The sequence below is a fragment of the Manis javanica genome, chromosome 5 (genome assembly GCF_040802235.1).
Source record: "Manis javanica isolate MJ-LG chromosome 5, MJ_LKY, whole genome shotgun sequence".
Taxonomy (NCBI): Eukaryota; Metazoa; Chordata; class Mammalia; order Pholidota; family Manidae; genus Manis; species Manis javanica.
Window position 1 is genome coordinate 119,424,075 of NC_133160.1, and position 19,055 is coordinate 119,443,129.

Here is a 19,055-nt window from a genome sequence, read left to right on the forward strand (position 1 = left end):
AATAATGAATTTGTTTTTTTTTTTTTTGACAGAGCATCTCTCATATTTATTGATCAAATGGTTGTTAACAACAATAAAATTCTGTATAGGGGAGTCAATGCTCAATGCACAATCATTAATCCACCCCAAGCCTAATTTTCATCAGTCTCCAATCTTCTGAAGCATAACGAACAAGTTCTTACATGGTGAACAAATTCTTAGATAGTGAATAAGTTCTTACATGGTGAACAGTATAAGGGCTGTCATCACAGAAACTTTCGGTTTTGATCATGCATTATGAACTATAAACAATCAGGTCAAATATGAATATTTGTTTGATTCTTATACTTGATTTATATGTGGATCCCACATTTCTCCCTTTATTATTATTATTATTATTTTTAATAAAATGCTGAAGTGGTAGGTAGATGCAAGATAAAGGTAGAAAACATAGTTTAGTGTTGTAAGAGAGCAAATGTAGATGATCAGGTGTGTGCCTGTAGACTATGTGTTAATCCAAGCTAGACAAGGGCAATAAAACATCCGCAGATGCAGAAGATTTCTCTCAAAACAGAGGGGGTGATCCCCCAATTTCCCCCAACACCTCTGTTGATCCCCAATTTCTCACCTGATGGCCCCCCTGCGACTGTGCCTGCCTTAGGATGTTCCTCCCTTGAGGAATCTTACCCGTCTCTGGCTAACCAGTCATCTTCCGGGGCCATACAGGGAAATGTAAAGTTGGTAAGTGAGAGAGAGGCCATATTGTTTGAAAAGGTTAGCTTTTTACTTCTTTTCAGATTTATGCCCTGTGGCTTCTATGCCCAGCATTCGTCTTGAGGTATCTTTACCACTTGGAGGAATTATGATACTCGGTAAATTCGATATGAGGCATGAATTCTATTTAAGGGTTGTAATTAGGAAGGAAGAAGAAAAGCTATAGAAGTAGCAGGCGGAAGAAAACATGGGAAGATTGATGATTTCTTTGACATATCTTCTTGTAGAGTAACTTAAGCATGTATAGGTTCTAAGCTACTAATTAAATTGTGCACACACATTAACATAATAGGAATATAGTTGCATAACCAAAGCAGATCTATAATTACCAGCCATCTCCAGTGAAACCAAGAAAACCAGTTAGGCATCCTAGGCATTTGTGAAAATTTATCTATGATATGATGGATATTGTCCAACTGTACTTGAACAGTCTGAGAGAAATCAGACAAATTAAAACAACCCATTCCTGGGAACTGTTCACATCCCGTATGTTCTTTTAACAGTAGATAGTCTGTAGTTGTAAGATTTTGGAGCGCTACAACTTGCACTTCTCCTAATTCTTAGTTGAGTTCCAACAGTATAGATCCAGTCAAATTTGTTGTTTTACTGTTTGCACAGGCCAGCTTAGATATCTCCTTCTTCATTCCCATGGCAAGTCTAGGAACCGGTGGGATGAATGCAGCTACAGCTGTAGCAGCGCCCGGATCTTTGTTGAGGTTTTTTGATGATCATCTTCTGGTATGAGTCTTCCAGAGAGTGCTGATGTTGGAAGTTCTTCTTCATATCATATCTTAGTTCATTTTCTGGGTAGCCAAATTACGCTTTGATCCTCTGTATAAATATAAACAGACCCTTTGCCTACACTTTTATATGCCCTTTATACCATTGTGTAGAACTCATTGGAGGTCACCACACAGGAACTGCTTTTTTTTTTCTTTTTAAGAGAAAGGAATATTATCAGAAAAATGTACCTCCATAGCCAATCATCTGACACCCTTTAAGTGATCAAAATTAAGGATATTTAAAGCATGTATTAATTGTTGATTTACAGTTAGTTTTATCCTATCAGGGAGTAATCCCCCTTTTCTTTCTTACTTTTTTTTTTTTGTCATTAATCTACACTTACATGAAGAATATTATGTTTGCTAGGCTCTCCCCTATAACAGGTCCCCCCTATAAACCCCTTTACAGTCACTGTCCATCAGCATAGCAAAATGTTGTAGAATCACTACTTGTCTTCTCTGTGTTGTAGAGCCCTCCCCTTTCTCCCACCCCCCCATGCATGCTAATCTTAATATCTCCCTTCTTCTTCCCCCACCCTTATCCCTCCCTACCCAGCCATCCTCCCCAATCCCTTTCCCTTTGGTACCTGTTAGTCCATTCTTGGGTTCTGTGATTCTGCTGCTGTTTTGTTCCTTCAGTTTTTCCTTTGTTCTTATACTCCACAGATGAGTGTAATCATTTTGTATTTCTCTTTCTCTGCTTGGCTTATTTCACTGAGCATAATACCCCCCAGCTCCATCCATGTTGCTGCAAATGGTAGGATTTGCCCTCTTCTTATGGCTGAGTAGTATTCCATTGTGTATATGTACCACATCTTCTTTTATCCATTCATCTATCGATGGACATTTAGGTTGCTTCCAATTCTTGACTAATATAAATAGTGCTGCGATAAACATAGGGGTGCATCTGTCTTTCTCAAACTTGATTGCTGTGTTCTTAGGGTAAATTCCTAGGAGTGGAATTCCTGGGTCAAATGGTAAGTCTGTTTTGAGCATTTTGAGGAACCGCCATACTGCTTTCCCCAATGGTTGAACTAATTTACATTCCCACCAGCAGTGTAGGAGGGTTCCCCTTTCTCCACAGCCTCACCAACATTAGTTGTTGTTTGTCTTTTGGATGGCAGCCATCCTTACTGGTGTGAGGTGATACCTCACTGTAGTTTTAATTTGCATTTCTCTGATAATTAGCGATGTGGAGCATCTTTTCATGTGTCTGTTGGCCATCTGTATTTCTTTTTTAGAGAACTGTCTGTTCAGTTCCTCTGCCCATTTTTTAATTGGGTTATTTGTTATTTGTTTATTGAGGCATGTGAGCTCTTTATATATTTTGGACGTCAAGCCTTTATCAGATCTGTCATTTACAAATATATTCTCCCATACTGTAGGGTTCCTTTTTGTTCTATTGATGGTGTCGTTTGCTGTACAGAAGCTTTTCAGCTTAATATAGTCCCACTTGTTCATTTTTGCTCTTGTTTTCCTTGCCCGGGGAGATATGTTCAAGAAGAGGTCACTCATGTTTATGTCTAAGGTTTTTGCCTATGTTTTTTTCCAAGAGTTTAATGGTTTCATGACTTACATTCAGGTCTTTGATCCATTTTGAGTTTACTTTTGTATATGGGGTTAGACAATGGTCCAGTTTCATTCTCCTACATGTTGCTGTCCAGTTTTGCCAGCACCATCTGTTGAAGAGACTGTCATTGTATTTTCATGGCTCCTTTATCAAATATTAGTTGACCATATATGTCTGGGTTAATGTCTGGAGTCTCTTGTCTGTTCCACTGGTCTGTGGCTCTGTTCTTGTGCCAGTACGAAATTGTTTTGATTATTATGGCTTTATAGGAGAGCTTGAAGTTGGGGAGTTAGATCCCCCCCACTTTATTCTTCTTTTTCTGGATTGCTTTGGATATTCAGAGTCTTTGGTGTTTCCATATGAATTTTTGAATTATTTGTTCCAGTTCATTGAAGAATGTTGCTGGTAGTTTGATAGGGATTGCATCAAATCTGTATATTGCTTTGGGCAGGATGGCCATTTTGACAATATTAATTCTTCCTAGCCATGAGCATGGGATGAGTTTCCATTTGTTAGTGCCCCCTTTAATTTCTCTTAAGAGTGACTTGTAGTTTTCAGAGTATAAGTCTTTCACTTCTTTGGTTAGGTTTATTCCTAGGTATTTTATTCTTTTTGATACAATTGTGATTGGAGTTGTTTTCCTGATTTCTCTTTCTATTGGTTCATTGTTAGTGTATAGGAAAGCCACAGATTTCTGTGTGTTAATTTTGTCTCCTTCAACTTTGCTGTATTCCGATATCAGTTCTAGTAGTTTTGGGGTGGAGTCTTTAGGGTTTTTTATGTACAATATCATGTCATCTGCAAATAGTGACAGTTTAACTTCTTCTTTACCAATCTGGATTCCTTGTGTTTCTTTGTTTTTTCTGATTGCCATGGCTAGGACCTTCAGTACTATATTAAATAACAGTGGGGAGCATGGGCATCCCTGTCTAGTTCCCGATCTCAGAGGAAAAGCTTTCAGCTTCTCACTGTTCAGTATAATGTCGGCTGTGGGTTTATCATAAATGGCCTTTATTATGTTGAGGTACTTGCCCTCTATTCTCATTTTGCTGAGAATTTTTATCATGAATGGATGTTGAATTTTGTCACATGCTTTTTCAGCATCTATGGAGATGATCATGTGGTTTTTGTCCTTCTTTTTGTTGATGTGGTGGATGATGTTGCTGGATTTTCAAATGTTGTACCATCCTTGCATCCCTGGGATGAATCCCACTTGGTCATGGTGTATGATCCTTCTGATGTATTTTTGAATTCGGTTTGCTAATATTTTGTTGAGTGTTTTTGCATCTATGTTCATCAGGGATATTGGTCTGTAGTTTTCTTTTTTGGTGGGTTCTTTGCCTTGTTTTGGTATTAGGGTGATGTTGGCTCCATAGAATGAGTTTGGGAGTATTCCCTCCTCTTCTATTTTTTGGAACACTTTAAGGAGAATGGGTATTATGTCTTCCCTGTATGTCTGATAAAATTCTGAGGTGAATCCATCTGGCCCGGAGGTTTTGTTCTTTGGTAGTTTTTTTATTACCGCTTCAATTTCATTGCTGGTAATTGGTCTGTTTAGATTTTCTGTTTCTTTCTGGGTCAGTCTTGGAAGGTTGTATTTTTCTAGAAAGTTGTCCATTTTTCTTAGGTTTCCCAGCTTGTTAGCATATAGGTTTTCATAGTACTCTCTAATAATTCTTTGTATTTCTGTGGGGTCCATCGTGATTTTTCCTTTCTCGTTTCTGATTCTGTTGATTGGTGTTGACTCTCTTTTCCTCTTAATGAGTCTGGCTAGAGACTTTTCAATTTTGTTTATTTTCTCGAAGAACCAGCTCTTGGTTTCATTGATTTTTTTCTATTGTTTTATTCTTCTCAATTTTATTTATTTCTTTTCTGATCTTTATTATGTCCCTCCTTCTGCTGATCTTAGGCCTCATTTGTTCTTCTTTTTCCAATTTCGATAATTGTGACATTAGACCATTCATTTGGTATTGTTCTTCCTTCTTTAAATATGCCTGGATTGCTATATACTTTCCTCTTAAGACTTCTTTTGCTGTATCCCACAGTAGTTGGGACTTTGTGTTGTTGTTGTCGTTTGTTTCCATATATTGCTGGATCTCCATTTTGATTTGGTCATTGATTAATCGATTATTTAGGAGCGTGTTGTTAAGCCTCCATGTGTTTGTGAGCCTTTTTGCTTTCTTTGTACAGTTTATTTCTAGTTTTATGCCTTTGTGGTCTGAAAAGTTGGTTTGTAGGATTTCAGTTTTTTGGAATTTACTGAGGCTCTTTTTGTGGCCTAGTATGTGGTCTATTCTGGAGAATGTTCCATGTGCACTTGAGAAGAATGTGTATCCTGTTTCTTTTGGATGTAGAGTTCTATTGTTCTAGTTGTACATCTATTGGATGTAGAGTCCATCTGTTCTAGTGTGTTGTTCAGTGCCTCTATGTCCTTACTTATTTTCTGTCTGGTGGATCTGCCCTTTAGAGTGAGTGGTGTGTTGAAGTCTCCCAGAATGAATGCATTGCATTCTATTTCCTCCTTTAGTTCTGTTATTATTTGTTTCAGATATGTTGCTGCTCTTGTATTGGGTGCATATATATTTATAATGGTTATATCCTCTTGTTGGACTGAGCCCTTTATCATTATATAATGTTCTTCTTTATCTTTTGTTACTTTCTTTATTTTGAAGTCTGTTTTGTCTGACACTAGAATTGCAACAGCTGCTTTTTTCTCTCTGTTGTTTGCATGAAACATGTTTTTCAATCCCTTGACTTTAAGTCTGTGCATGTCTTTGGTTTTAAGGTGAGTCTCTTTTAAGCAGCACATGGATGGATCTTGCTTTTTTTTTCATTCTATTCCTCTGTGTCTTTTGATTGGTGCATTCAGTCCATTTACATTTAGGGTGATTATTGAAAGGTATGTACTTATTGCCATTGCAAGCTTTAAGTTTGTGGTCACCAAAGGTTCAGGGTTAGCTTCTTTACTATCTTACTGTCTAACTTAACTCACTTGTTGAGCTATTATAAACACGGTCTATGATTCTTTATTTCTCTCCCTTCTTATTCCTCCTCCTCCCTTCTTCATATGTTGGGTGTTTTGTTCTGTGCTCTTTTTAGGAGTTCTCCCATCTAGAGCAGTCCCTCAAAGATGCCCTGTAGAGGTGGTTTGTGGGAGGCAAGTTCCCTCAACTTTTGCTTGTCTGGGAATTGTTTAATCCTTCCTGCATATTTAAATGATAATTGTGCTGGATACAGTAGTCTTTGTTCGAGGCCCTTCTGTTTCATTACATTAAGTATATCATGCCATCCTCTTCTGGCCTGTAGGGTTTCTGTTGAGAAGTCTGATGATAGCCTGATGGGTTTTCCTTTCTAGGTAACCTTTTTTTTCTCTCTGGCTGCCTTTAATACTTTGTCCTTGTCTTTGATCTTTGCCATTTTAATTATTATGTGTCTTGGTGTTGCCCTCCTTGGATCCCTTGTCATGGGAGTTCTGTGTACCTCTGTGGTCTGAGAGGCCATTTCCTCCCCTAGTTTGTGGAAGTTTTCAGCAATTATTTTCTTCAAAGATACTTTCTATCCCTTTCTCTCTCTCTTCTTCTTCTGGAACCCCTATAATGGAGATATTGTTCCATTTTGATTGGTCACTGATCACTCAGCTCTCTTAGAATTCTTTCATTCCTGGAGATCCTTTTATCTCTCTCTGCATCAGCTTCTCTGCGTTCCTGTTCTCTGTTTTCTAGTCTATTAATGGTCTCTTGCATCTCGTCCATTCTGTTTTCAAGTCCTTCCAGAGCTTGTTTTATTTCTGTATTCTCCTTCCTTAGTTCTTGCATATTTCTCTGCAAGTCCATCAGGATGGTTATGACTTTTGTTTTGAATTCTTTTTCAGCAAGACTGGTTAAATCTGTCTCCCCAGGTTCCTTCTCAAGGGAAGATGTAGCAGATGCTGAAGCTGTCTGGGTTAGTATTGTCTGGATCATATTTTTTTGCCTTTTCATGTTGATAGGTGCTATTGACTGTCAGCTGTGGGGGCCAAGCTTTCCACTTGCTACTGGCCTTTCTTTACTGGGAGAACTGCGACCCCTAGTGGCTTGTCTTGGTTAATTGTGTGTAGAGTGGGTCTTTGTGTCTTGCCCAGCTGGTGTGGAGGAAGCTCCCTTTCTGAGGGCGTGGCCAGTCTTAGGCTGCTTGTCTGCTTTTGCCTCGCCCTGGTAGGGTAATGGACGGGGGGCTGTTTGACTGTTTACCTCCATGAGAGCTCTCAGAGCTATTGCCCAGGGGGTTAGTGCACCGGGTTTTCCCTGTAATTTCCAGCTACTGGACTGTGACCTGTGTTGTTTCCATCCAGCTGTTGCATCCCTGTCCCCTTAAGACTTTCAAAAAGCACTCGCTTTTCTTTGTCACAGGGGCATCAGCTTCAGGACCCACTCACCAGTCCTGCTGCCCTGTTTCCCTAGTATCCAGGACCCCATGCATGCACTGTGTCTGTGCTCTGGTCCAGATGGCTGGGGCTAGGTGTTCAGCAGTCCTGGCCTCCCTCTCCCTCTCCACTCCGACTCCTCTCCTCCCGTGGGGAGCTGGGGGGAGGTGTGCTCAGGGCCCAATGGGCCGGGGCTTGTATCTTACCCCTTTCACCAGGTGCTGGGCTCTCGCATGTGTGGATGTAGTCTGGCTGTTGTCCTGTGTCTTCTGGTCTCTCTTTTAGGATTAGTTGTATTTGTTGTATTTTCAAAAATATATATGTTTTTGGGAGGAGATTCCCACTGTCCTACTCACGCCACCATGTTGGCTCTGCCCCCCATGAATTTGTTTTTAACCACTGAAAACTCAACATAGAAGGGTTAAGTCTATATTTTTCTTCTCCTTCACTTCATTTAATATCTATTAATGGTTCTTTAGGATGTAAGATAGATTGGTGCTTAATATCCATTCCAACCCCTTGTAGTGAGCCATTCTTTACTGCAAAGGCTGAAAAGGTAATAGTTACATGTCTCAGATTTCTTTGTGGCTGGAGTTGTGGTGGATTCAATGTTGGAGGGACAAAATACAGACAATTCATTCTTATGCTGCCTTTTTCCTCCTAGAGGTAAGCATGGTCTGTAGGTACCTGATTTTTCTGTGGCAATGTTAATCAGAAGTTCTGGTGTCTGATCACTAATTTCAAGACATGGAACATCAGTTTTCTGATGCCTATCACAGCAGGTATGGTATGCTTCTGGAGCAGCTGCAAGGATGCTTCCTGCTCATAGAGGCTTCTTTGCGGTGGCTTCCTTGCCATGGCAGTTTTGTAATTGTGGTGGTTTCCTTAACATGCAGCGTCAGTGTGGTTCTGGAGACTCTAGCATTAGAATCAGCTTTCCCATTTTCCAGTTTGCTTCCTGAGTGTACAGGCAGCAGAGCTCTTGATGGTTCAGTTCTGCAGTGTGTCTTCCTGAATCATTGCTGAAAACTCAGCATACATTATTTCACCATCCCTCCCAACAATTTTGTAAGCTAATAAATGCCTAGTAGTAGATCCTCTTTTGCTTATATTAACTATCATGAATCCTGTTCTAGATAGCTGATCTCTGACTGATACAGTTTCCCAGTCTGTAGGAATAAGTGAAAACTTATCCGAACATTGAGGGTGGTCCCACACTGTAGTTTCGTTTTGCAAATATGAACACTTTACAATATCTGACAAATTTTCTGTGTCAACAGTACATAATTTCTGCCCTCATGTCTTTGCTTGCAGTTTATCTCCCTATTTCCTTCACCTTGTAAATTTCTTACTGTTAGGTATTGTATGAAACTACAGTTTGGCATTTTATTATTTATGAATTTCTATAGGCACTTAAATTTATGAACATTTTCTGTATCATGTCTTATGCTCACTTAATTTTTTCTTATTATAAATGGAAAAGTTACTTATATAAGTTTTAGACAAAACAGAAAAAAATAAAGAAAATGAAAATCATATTCTATTCCACCATCTACCATTAGCACTGTTTAGGTGGGTACCATGACTTTTTGGCACTTATTTCTCTATTTGCATATACTTGGTAATCAGGGTTAATACAGTACATTCTGTTTGATAAACTATATTTTCCATATAATGTATCTAGAGCACATTTCCATGTCAATAAATATAAATGTACATTATTTAAATATTTGCCTAGCATTACCAAGTTAATTTAAGTTTTTGCAGGTAAAACTATAATGCAGAAATCATATTATTAAGCTTTTGAAAATCTAAATGTGTTTTAAATGACAAACTTATTTTTAAGAATTATGTTGACTGGAAGTAAATTATAGGCTATAGAAAGGAGATCCAGAGGATAGCATATATTTGTGTTGAGAGAAGCAATGTGTATATAACAGAATGCAATTGCAATAAAAATTGAATAGTTGGCACAGTGGTAACTTAGTAAACTCAGCCAATTTATACAGCCCTTGAAAATTAAGGACTCGGTGCTGCCCTTTAACTCACAGCATGGTAAAGAAAAAAAAGTTGTGAACGTTGCTGCCACCTGTCTGCGTATTGCAAGCATACTTTTATCTGGCATTTAAAAGCCTTAGAAGAGACTTTCTAGCTAAGGATAGTTTTGTCAAAAAAGGCCACTTAAAGTGAATGCACTAACCAACATTTGGCAGTGAACAATACAAAAACATTAAAATTTGGAATTTAGAAGACAACATAGGCAAAAATCTCTTGAAAATAAACATGAGCAACTTTTTCCTGAGCGCATCTTCTCGAGCGAGGGAAACAAAAGCAAAAATGAACAAATGGGACTCCACCAAGCTAAAAAGCTACTGTACAGCAAAGGGCACCATTAGCAGAACAAAAAGGTATCCTACAGTATGGGAGAATATATTTGTAAATGTCATATATAACAAGGGGTTAACATCCAAAATATATAAAGAACCCACATGCTTCAATACCCAAAAGGCACATAATCCTTTTAAAAAATGGGTGGAGGATATGAACAGATACTTCTCCAAAGAAGAAATTCACATGGCCAACAGGCACATGAAAAGATGCTCCACATCGCTAATTATCAGGGAAATGCAAATTAAAACCACAATGAGATATCACCTCACACCAGTTAGGATGGCCAACATCCAAAAGACAAGGAAACACAAATGCTGGCGAGCATGTGGAGAAAGGGGAACCCTCTATACTGTTTGTGGGAATGACAATTAGTTTAACCATTGTGGAAAACAGTATGGAGGTTCCTCAAAAAACTAAACAGAGAAATACCATTTTACCCAGGAATTCCATGCCTAGGAATTTACCTAAAGAATACAAGTTCTCAGATTCAAAAAGACATATTCTCCCCTATGTTGATCATAGCACTATTTACAACAGCCCAAGATATGGAAGCACAACCTAAGTGTCCATCAGTAGATGAATGGATAAGATGTGGTACATATACACAATGGAATATTATTCAGCCATAAGAATAAAACAAATCCTACCATTTGCAACAACATGGATGGAGCTAGAGGATATTATGCTCGGTGAAATAAGCCAGGCAGAGAAAGACAAGTACCAAAAATGATTTCCTTCATTTGTGGAGTCAAGGAAAAGTCAAAGCAGAAGTCAAGGAAGAGAATAGTAGCAGACTCACATACTCCAAGAATGAACTAGTGGTTACCAAAGGGGAGTGGTGTGGGAGGGCGGGTGGGGAGGGAGGGAGAAGGGGATTGAGGGGTATTATGTTTAGTACACATGGTATGGGGGATCACGGGGAGAACAGTGTAGCACAGAGAAGGCAAATAGGGACTCTGTGGCATCTTACTACACTGATGGACCGTGACTGCAATAGGGCATGGGGAGGACTTGATAATAGGGGTGAATGTAGTAACCACATTATTTTTCATGTGAAACCTCATAAGAGTGTATATCAATAATACTTCAAAAAATTTTTTTTGAAATTAAAAGATAAACTCCCAAATTGCCCCCAAATTTTTTAAACTTTAGCAAATTTTAAATTACAATTGCAAAAGTTATAATTTCTGGAACAAATAGATTTTTGGAGTGTAATTTTTTGGACAAAATTCTCTGATAGTAATTTGCCATCTTATCACTTTTGACTTTTGCAATATAATAGTTTTGCAAAAATTTTGAGAACTTCAGCAAATTTATTAATGCTACTTTCAGCCCTATCATTTTACCATGAAAAATTTCAAACATACAGAGAAGCAAAAAGGGTATTATTAATGAACACTTATACATCCATCATTATTTTATGCATCCACCATGTAGTTTTAATAATTGTTAACAGTTTGGCATATTTACTTTAACTGTATTTCTATTTTTCTTTTGCTGAATCATTCCAAAGTACTTACAAACATTGCATTTTACCCCTCAGTACTTTAATGTGCATGTCCTGAGTGAGAACATAAAAGAGCAAGGACATTTTCTTACATCAACACAATATTATAATATCTAAGAAAAATGTACAATTCTCTTGTCATCTAATAATCAATTAATATTTTAATTTTCCACAATTGCTTAATGCTCTTCATAGCTTCTTTGTTTTTAACCGAACTCTGATCAAAATTCACACATCTCATAATTTGATATCTAACGTTCTTCATTTTTCAAGTCATATTTATTGAGATATAATTTACAGCAAAAGTTATCCTTGTTTTAGGAGCACAGTTTTAAGGGTTTTGACAAATACATGTAATTATGTAACCACTACCATAATCAAGAGATAGATTATTTCTACCACAGCAAAATTCCCCTCATGGCCCTTTGCAGTCAGGGTCTTCTCCCTTGACCTCATCTCCTAGCAACCACAGGTCTCATTGTTGCTCATATAGTTTTATTTGTTTACATATATGGAATTATACAGCAGATAGCCTTTGATGTCTGCCTTCATTCACTTAGTATAATGCTTTGGGATTCATCTGAGTTGTTGAATGTATCAGCAGTTTTGTTAGTTTTTATTGCTGAGGGATATTCCACTGTATGGATGTACTGAAATTTGTTTATTCATTTACCAGTTGATGGGCATATTCCCAGTTTGGGTCCATTATGAATAAAGCAAATTTCAAGTTATAATTGCAACTATGTTACAATTTTTAGGACAAACTGATTATTGGAGTGTCATTTTTAAGGTCTAAGGTATTCTTTAAAATAGTTTTACTAATTACAAATTTTAAATTACATAAAATCATAAGTAACTAAAAGTTTCTATTTCCCTTTCAAATTACATTTCTTTACAAATCTAATACGCACACTTCCACAGACTGATAAACACACACACACCCCTTATCTAGGAAAATAGTTGAAATGGAAAACTTCAAGATTTAGTTAGTAATCACAGTAGTTTATAAGGAGTGATCTTAATGTATTTTGGGGCGCAAGGGTTTATAATGATAAACCTGGGTTTTATAAACATTACCTCATCAACTAGCAATCATATTTTAGGATGCTTAAAAACATGGTGGGGCAATTAAATAGGACAATTGCAGAAGGAACTGAAAAGTTTGTTTGGGAACTGTGGAATCTCCATAACTTTGTTTTCATAAGTCTGCTGCTCTATTTTCTCCTTGGAAGAGACCCAGTTCATTGCTAACACTTTTTGTGCCCTTTATGTCACACCAGCATGTCATTGCATTTCAAGTTTCTCAAAATATCTCTGAAAGCTACTGTTTCCAGTGGAAGCAAGGGATATAATTTTACATGTGGAACTTCACATCTGATTCTGTTTGCTACAGTTTCTCACTGAGAGGTAAAAAGACTGTAGTGATTAAATGCTCATTTCTGAATCAGAATACCAGAGTTCATCCCCAGCTCTACCATTTAATGGTAGTGTAATCTTAGGCATGTTACTTAAACTCTGCCCCAGTTCTGTTTTTTATAAAATGGGGAGATTAGTCACTTTCTTTCATAGGAATGTTCTAAGAATTAAACAAGTTACCTCATGGGGACCACTTAGAATAGAAGTTGGCATATAGTATGTACTCATTACGTGATATTTTTATTATTATCTATTACAAATGTGATAATACTAAATTATATACTGTAGTCTGAGTAGCAAAACTTCTGCTAAACCAAGTAAAAAAATATCCATAATAATATCAATAGCATTATTTATTGAATTCTTATTATGTTCTAGGAATTTCACCTAGATCTTAAAAGGAATTAATCCACTATCTCAACAACTTTAATATTATTTCCATTTTATAGACAAGGGAATTGAGAAACAGTTTAACTTGCCCATTATAGCACAATTAGTGGAGTAGAGTAGGATCCAATCTTATCTGATTTCAGAATTAATTTGTAACCTGTCTTCCCTAAAAAAAGAAAAAGAAATAAGGAAGGAAGAAGAAAGAGAGAAGGGAAAAAAGAAACAAAATGGCCTTAGTAGGTGATAAATTTGTTAAAGCATTACAAATTTAAAAAATTTATAACTCAATTCCTTTTTTTGGACTTCTTTATCTCCTTTACCTCTTTTTCCCATCCCTCTATCCTCCTCCCTTATGGCAACCACAAGTTTGTTCTCTGTTTTTATGAGTCTATTTTCTGATTTGTTTGTTCATTTGCTTTGTTTTTCAGATTCCACATATAAGTGAAATCATATGGTATTTTTCTTTTTCTATCTGACTTATTTCACTTAGCATAATACCAGCTTTCATTTTTTATGGCTCAGTAATATTCCACTGTGTGTGTGTGTGTGTGTGTGTGTGTGTGTGTGTGTGTGTGTGTGTGTGTGTACCCTATCTACTTTATCCATTCATCTTTTGACTGGACATTTAGATTGTTTCCATATCTTGGCTATTGTAAATAATCTTGCAATAAACATAGGGGTACGTATATCTTTTTGAATTACTGTTTTTATTTTCTTTAAGTAAATTCCCAGAAGTAGCATTGCTAGTTTTTATGGTATTTTCATTTTTAATTTTTTTGAGGAACTCCCAAAACTGTTTCCCATAGTGGCTGCACCAATTTACATTTCCGCTAACAGTGCACAGGGGTTCCCTTTTTTCCACATATTTGCCAGCACTTGTTATTTCTTGTCTTTTGGTAATAGGCACTCTAACTGGTATGAGGTAATATCTCATTGTGGTTTTGATTTGCACTTCCCTGATGATTAGTTATGTTGAGCAACTTTTCCTGTGTCTGTGTGTCTTCTTTGGAAACATGTCTATTCAGGTCATCTGCCCATTTTTTAATAGAATTATTTGCTTTTTTGGTGTTGAGGTGTATGAGTTGTCTGTATATTTTAGATATTAATCCCTCACTAGATATATCATTTGCAAACATATTCTCAGAAGGTTGCCTTGTTGATTTCCTTTGTTGTGCAGAAGCTTTTTATTATTGTGCAGAAATAGTTCCACTTATTTATTTTTGCTTTTGTTTGCCTTGCTGGAGATACATCTCCAAAAAAAAAATTGCTAAGGTCGATGTCCAAGAGTTTACTCGCTATTTTTTATTCTTTCAGGAGGTTTATGGTTTCACGTTTTATTTTTAGGTATTTAATCCATTATGAATTTATTTTTGTGTGTAGTGTAAGAAAGTGATTTAGTTCCATTCTTTTGCATATAACTTTCCAGTTTTTCCAACACCATTTATCAAAGGGATTGTCTTTTTCTCATTGTATAATCTTGCTTCCTTTAATTAACCTTATAAGCATGGCTTATTTCTTGGCTTTCCATTGTATTCAATTGATACATGCATTTGTTCTTGTACCAGTACCATGCCTTTTTGATTACTGTAGCTTGAAATTGAGCTGCCTGATACTTCTAGCTTTGTTCTTCTTTCTCAAGTTACTTTGGCTATTTGGAGTGTGTTGTGGTTACACACAAATTTTAGGGTTATTTGTTTTAGTTCTGTGAAAAATTCTATTGGTATTTTGATAGGGATTGCACTGAATTGGTAGATCATTTTAACAATATTGGTTGTCCTAACCATGATCACAGAATATCATTCCACTTATTTGTGTCATCTTCAATTTCTTGCATCAGTGTCTTATTGTTTGCAGAGTATAGGTCTTTCACCTCCTTAGTTAGATTTTTCCCTAGGTATTTTATCCTTTTTGAGAATTGTAAATGGGATTGTTTTCTTAATTTCTTGTTCTGCTAGTTTGTCATTAGTATATAGAAACACAATGTATTTCTGTATATTGATTTTGTATCCCGTGACTTTACTGAATTTATTAATTCTAATAGTTTTTTGGTGGAGTCTTCTATATAAAATATTGTGTCACCGGAAATAGTGACAATTTTACTTCTTTATCATTTTAGATGCCTTTTCTTTCTCTTTTTTGTCTGTGTGGCTAGGACTTTGAGTACTATTTTGAATAAAAGTGGTGAGAGTAGATATCATTGTCTTGTTCCTGATGCTAGAGGAAAAGCTTTCAACTTTTTACCATTTAGTATGATGCTAGCTGTGGGTTTGAAATTTATTTTAATTCAAATTTATTAGTTCACTCTTAAATTTAGTCAATAAGCAAAGTTTTTTTGGTTAACAATTTCCTTGCAAAATTTTAGTAAATCACAAAAATAGACCAGTTTCATAGATCATAAAATGTTCAGGTCAAGTCTTCAGAGTATCTATAATTTACCTTTACCATCATATAATTAATGAAACACCCAGAATGGTGTGCCATAATTTGTCCTAGATTACATTAACAAGTCAGTTGAGCAGGTTTCAAGACTCCTGATCCAGGACTCCTTTCGGGACATCACATTAAGTGAAATATATTTACATAGGCCATTTTGTTAGTGATATTTCATGAAAATACTGTGTATCCGAAAAAAACCATTATTATTTTCAGAGATGATGCATATATTGTCTAGTGTGGCTGACAGGGCTGCACGGTGAAGTATTTCTCTTTAAACGACTTCTGCAATTTTTAACTTTATTCCTTCCAAGTATTACTTTTTACTCTATAAATAACCGTTGAGAAGTTTTACACTGTGTTCAAAGGGCAAAGACAGTTCCCAAAACCGTGTCCGCCAAGCAGAAGCCCAGGTGGAAGACCAGCAGCCCTCACCGTGGGGAGGGAAGGATGGCTGACGAAGCTGTGGGCGGAAGGAAAGCTGAGCAGAAAAGGGCGGGACTGTAAGAGAGAACGGTGAGGGGCGGGCCCATAACGGCTTGCTTCCTGTTTGGTTGCGCGGGCAGCTTTGCGCATGTGTGGCCAGTTTGAAACTGCGTAGAGAGCTGGGTTCCGGGGGCTTGTGGAGGGACGGGCCAATGGGTGAGGAGCACTGACAGCGCTTGCTTGCTGGTTCCCTCGTTTCTGCCGCCTCCCGCCTCAGGGGTGCTCCGGAGTCGCTGCCCAGCTGCTCCCACGGCGGCTCGGTCACTGCTGGGCTTCCTGGAGCCGGGGGCCTTTGAGGGCGTGGGCGGGGCCGGGCCGGAACATGGCCGCGTCGGGACTGGTAAGTACTGCCGCGCTGCCCCCGTACCGGCGCTAGCGGCGGGGGAGAGAAACGTTGGGCCGGTGCTGTGGCTTCTTGGGAGAAGCCGCGCCAAGTTTTTGAGCTCAGGGGGTGATCGTGTGCGGATAGCCAGAGTCATTTACTTGCATTGTGTACTCTCAGGGTTTCTTGTGATTTCGGCTGTGACGGCATCTTTCTCAGAGAATCTGGGGATTAATACTCTTTAAACTCCAGATCCTGGTCTTCCAAATAATTTCTGTCCACAGAAGTATTGAAACGACTTAAAATAGGGTCTTTGCTTCAGACTTGTTGGTCTGGAGAAGCAGGTTATTTTGGAACATCTGTTACTGATAAGGTTGCGTGAAACCTGCAGCTGTCAGTTGAAAGGTGCAGGCTGCGAATGACTGTCGGGGGCGGGAACTCAGTTTTTGTTTACATGTTTCTGGTCTCCCTCGGTATTCACTGTTCTCTAATACTTCGCTTGTGCTTACTATGTATTTTACAATCCATGTCAGCGCCTCTCCCGAGCTTGTTTTCTACCTTACCTCCTCTTCTTGGAAAATCTTAAGCATCAACGAACTCCCATGTATATAAAGTTATATATGTATGCTTGTATACAGAGATGAAAGGGTGAATACATTGTTTACCTTCGTGTAATAAAGAAAAGGAATAAAGCCATTTCATTGGGGAAAGTGAAGGGAAATAAAATTTACCAAATGCCCACAGTTCCTTTTTTCTTTTTTTTTTTTTAAGACTGTTTTTTAGAACAGTTTCAGGTTCACAGACAAATAGGAAGGTACAGAGATTTTTCCATATACCTCTTTGCTCTGCACATGCATAGCTTCCCACCAGAGTGGTGCATTTGTTACAATTGATGGTCCTGCATTGACACATCATGACCACTCAAAGTCTGTAGTGTACCTTAGGATTCACTCTGAGTGTTGTACAGTGTGTGTGTTTGGACAAATCTATAGTGATATGTATCCATCACTATAGTATCAAACATAATTTTCACTGCCCTGTAAATCCTCTGTGCTCTGCCTGTTCATCCCTCTCTTCCCCGTCAGCCCTGGCACCATTGATATTTTACTGTCTCTGTAGTTGTGCTTTTTCAGATGTCGTAAGTTGGATTCATGTAGTATATAGCCATTTCAGATTGGTCTATTTGACTTAGTAGTTATGCATTTTTATTTCCTTCATTTGACTTTTTATTGATAGCTTATTTCTTTCTAGCACTGAGTAATATTCCATTGTTTGGAGGTACCACAGTTTATTCGTTTACCGGCTGAAGGACACCTTCGTTTCTTCCAGGTTTTGGCAATTTTATGAATAAAGTTGCATCATAATCTGCTTAAAAGAGCGAAGAGAGTATCTTTAGTCATTCCTGTACTTTTGTGAATCTTAACCAGGGGGGATTTTGTCCCCTAGGAGAATTTTTGTGGTGTCTGGAAACATTTCTGGTTGCTTGGAGAGGGCATGGATGAAGGGGTGCCAAGAGTACCTGGGGGTGGAGGCCAGTGATACTTGTCAGCATCCTGCAATGCACAGGACAGGCTCTCACAGCCAAGAATCATCTAGTCCAAAATGACAGTTTGCTAGGGTGGAGAATCCTTTCTGGGTTGTGTATTATTTCTTTGAGAAACATAATCTCACAGTGAGTGGCCAAAACTAATACTGCATTTGACTGAATAGTGAGTTGAAATTGGCAGTTTTTGAGTGTGCTTTTGTTTTGAAAATTTTGCATTCTGACTTTGAATTTAGAATTAAGAGATTTTGCTTGTATTCACCACTTGATTTCTGGTTTGCCTAAATAGCATTTGGCTCTATAGTCAGTGCTTAATATTTGTTGAACGAATGAACTATCTTAACCTGAAAATTTTTCTATTTAAAAGAGGAATGGAGTATATCACAGGTGCTATTTACATACAAAAACATTGTGTGCAAATTAGTTGACTCAATTTGTGTGAAATTAAGAGAAGAATGGCTTTAAATTAGGCCTTGGAATGTAGTTAACTAACACTCTCTTGGCTAAAAGTGTTTAAAAATGATGAGTACTGGTCAGAGATTTAAGTGCTTGAAATAAATTTTGTTAATGATTTGTGATGAAACTGAGTCTTGTTAGATGTCTTTGTTGGTTAGTTTGCTACTTATAAAATGCTCCTTAGGTATTTCCTGAAGAAAACAGGCTGTGTGAAACACTCTCACCTTTTTTGAAGAAAGATATTTTTGTCATTAGGTTTTGGTCTTGTTTCTTTGGCATGTCTAAAGTATATCAGAAATATGTGGTATACAATTTTGCCAAAACTAGTTGTTGAAATGCACCAGGCAAGGCCCTGGAAAGAATGAAAACTAGGCTAAGACAAAGTCTGTGCTCTCAAGTTTCTTAAAATCTAATAGGGGTCTTCATCTTTCTGAAAAATTCAATCTAAAAGCAGTTAGGTGGAGCCATCCTTGGTAGGGCTCCCTATGGTTGGGAAACTACAAGGGGCCCAGAGCAGTGTGCAGGAGCCTGAATGAAATCAGGAGAGTGGCCCAACTTAGGATGTTACAGTGTGAGTGGAGTAAAGAGTGGGTCATGAGATTTT

The 19,055-nt window shown here is 37.7% G+C and overlaps 1 protein-coding gene across 4 annotated transcripts in view; it reads left to right on the forward strand.

The window, feature by feature from the left end:
• The first annotated feature begins 16,205 nt into the window (after window positions 1-16,205).
• Window positions 16,206-19,055, forward strand: part of CENPC (centromere protein C) — a 123,949-nt gene continuing 121,099 nt past the window's right edge. For 3 of the 4 annotated variants that reach the window (XR_005063524.2, XM_037026616.2, XM_073237521.1), the window contains exon 1: window positions 16,206-16,470. Coding sequence is in view for 3 of the 4 variants with exons in the window: in XM_037026616.2 (XP_036882511.1) it covers window positions 16,453-16,470 (18 nt within the window). In the remaining variant the exon portion in view is untranslated. The remainder of the gene's footprint in view (window positions 16,471-19,055) is intronic. The other variant, XM_037026614.2, reaches the window with a different exon arrangement.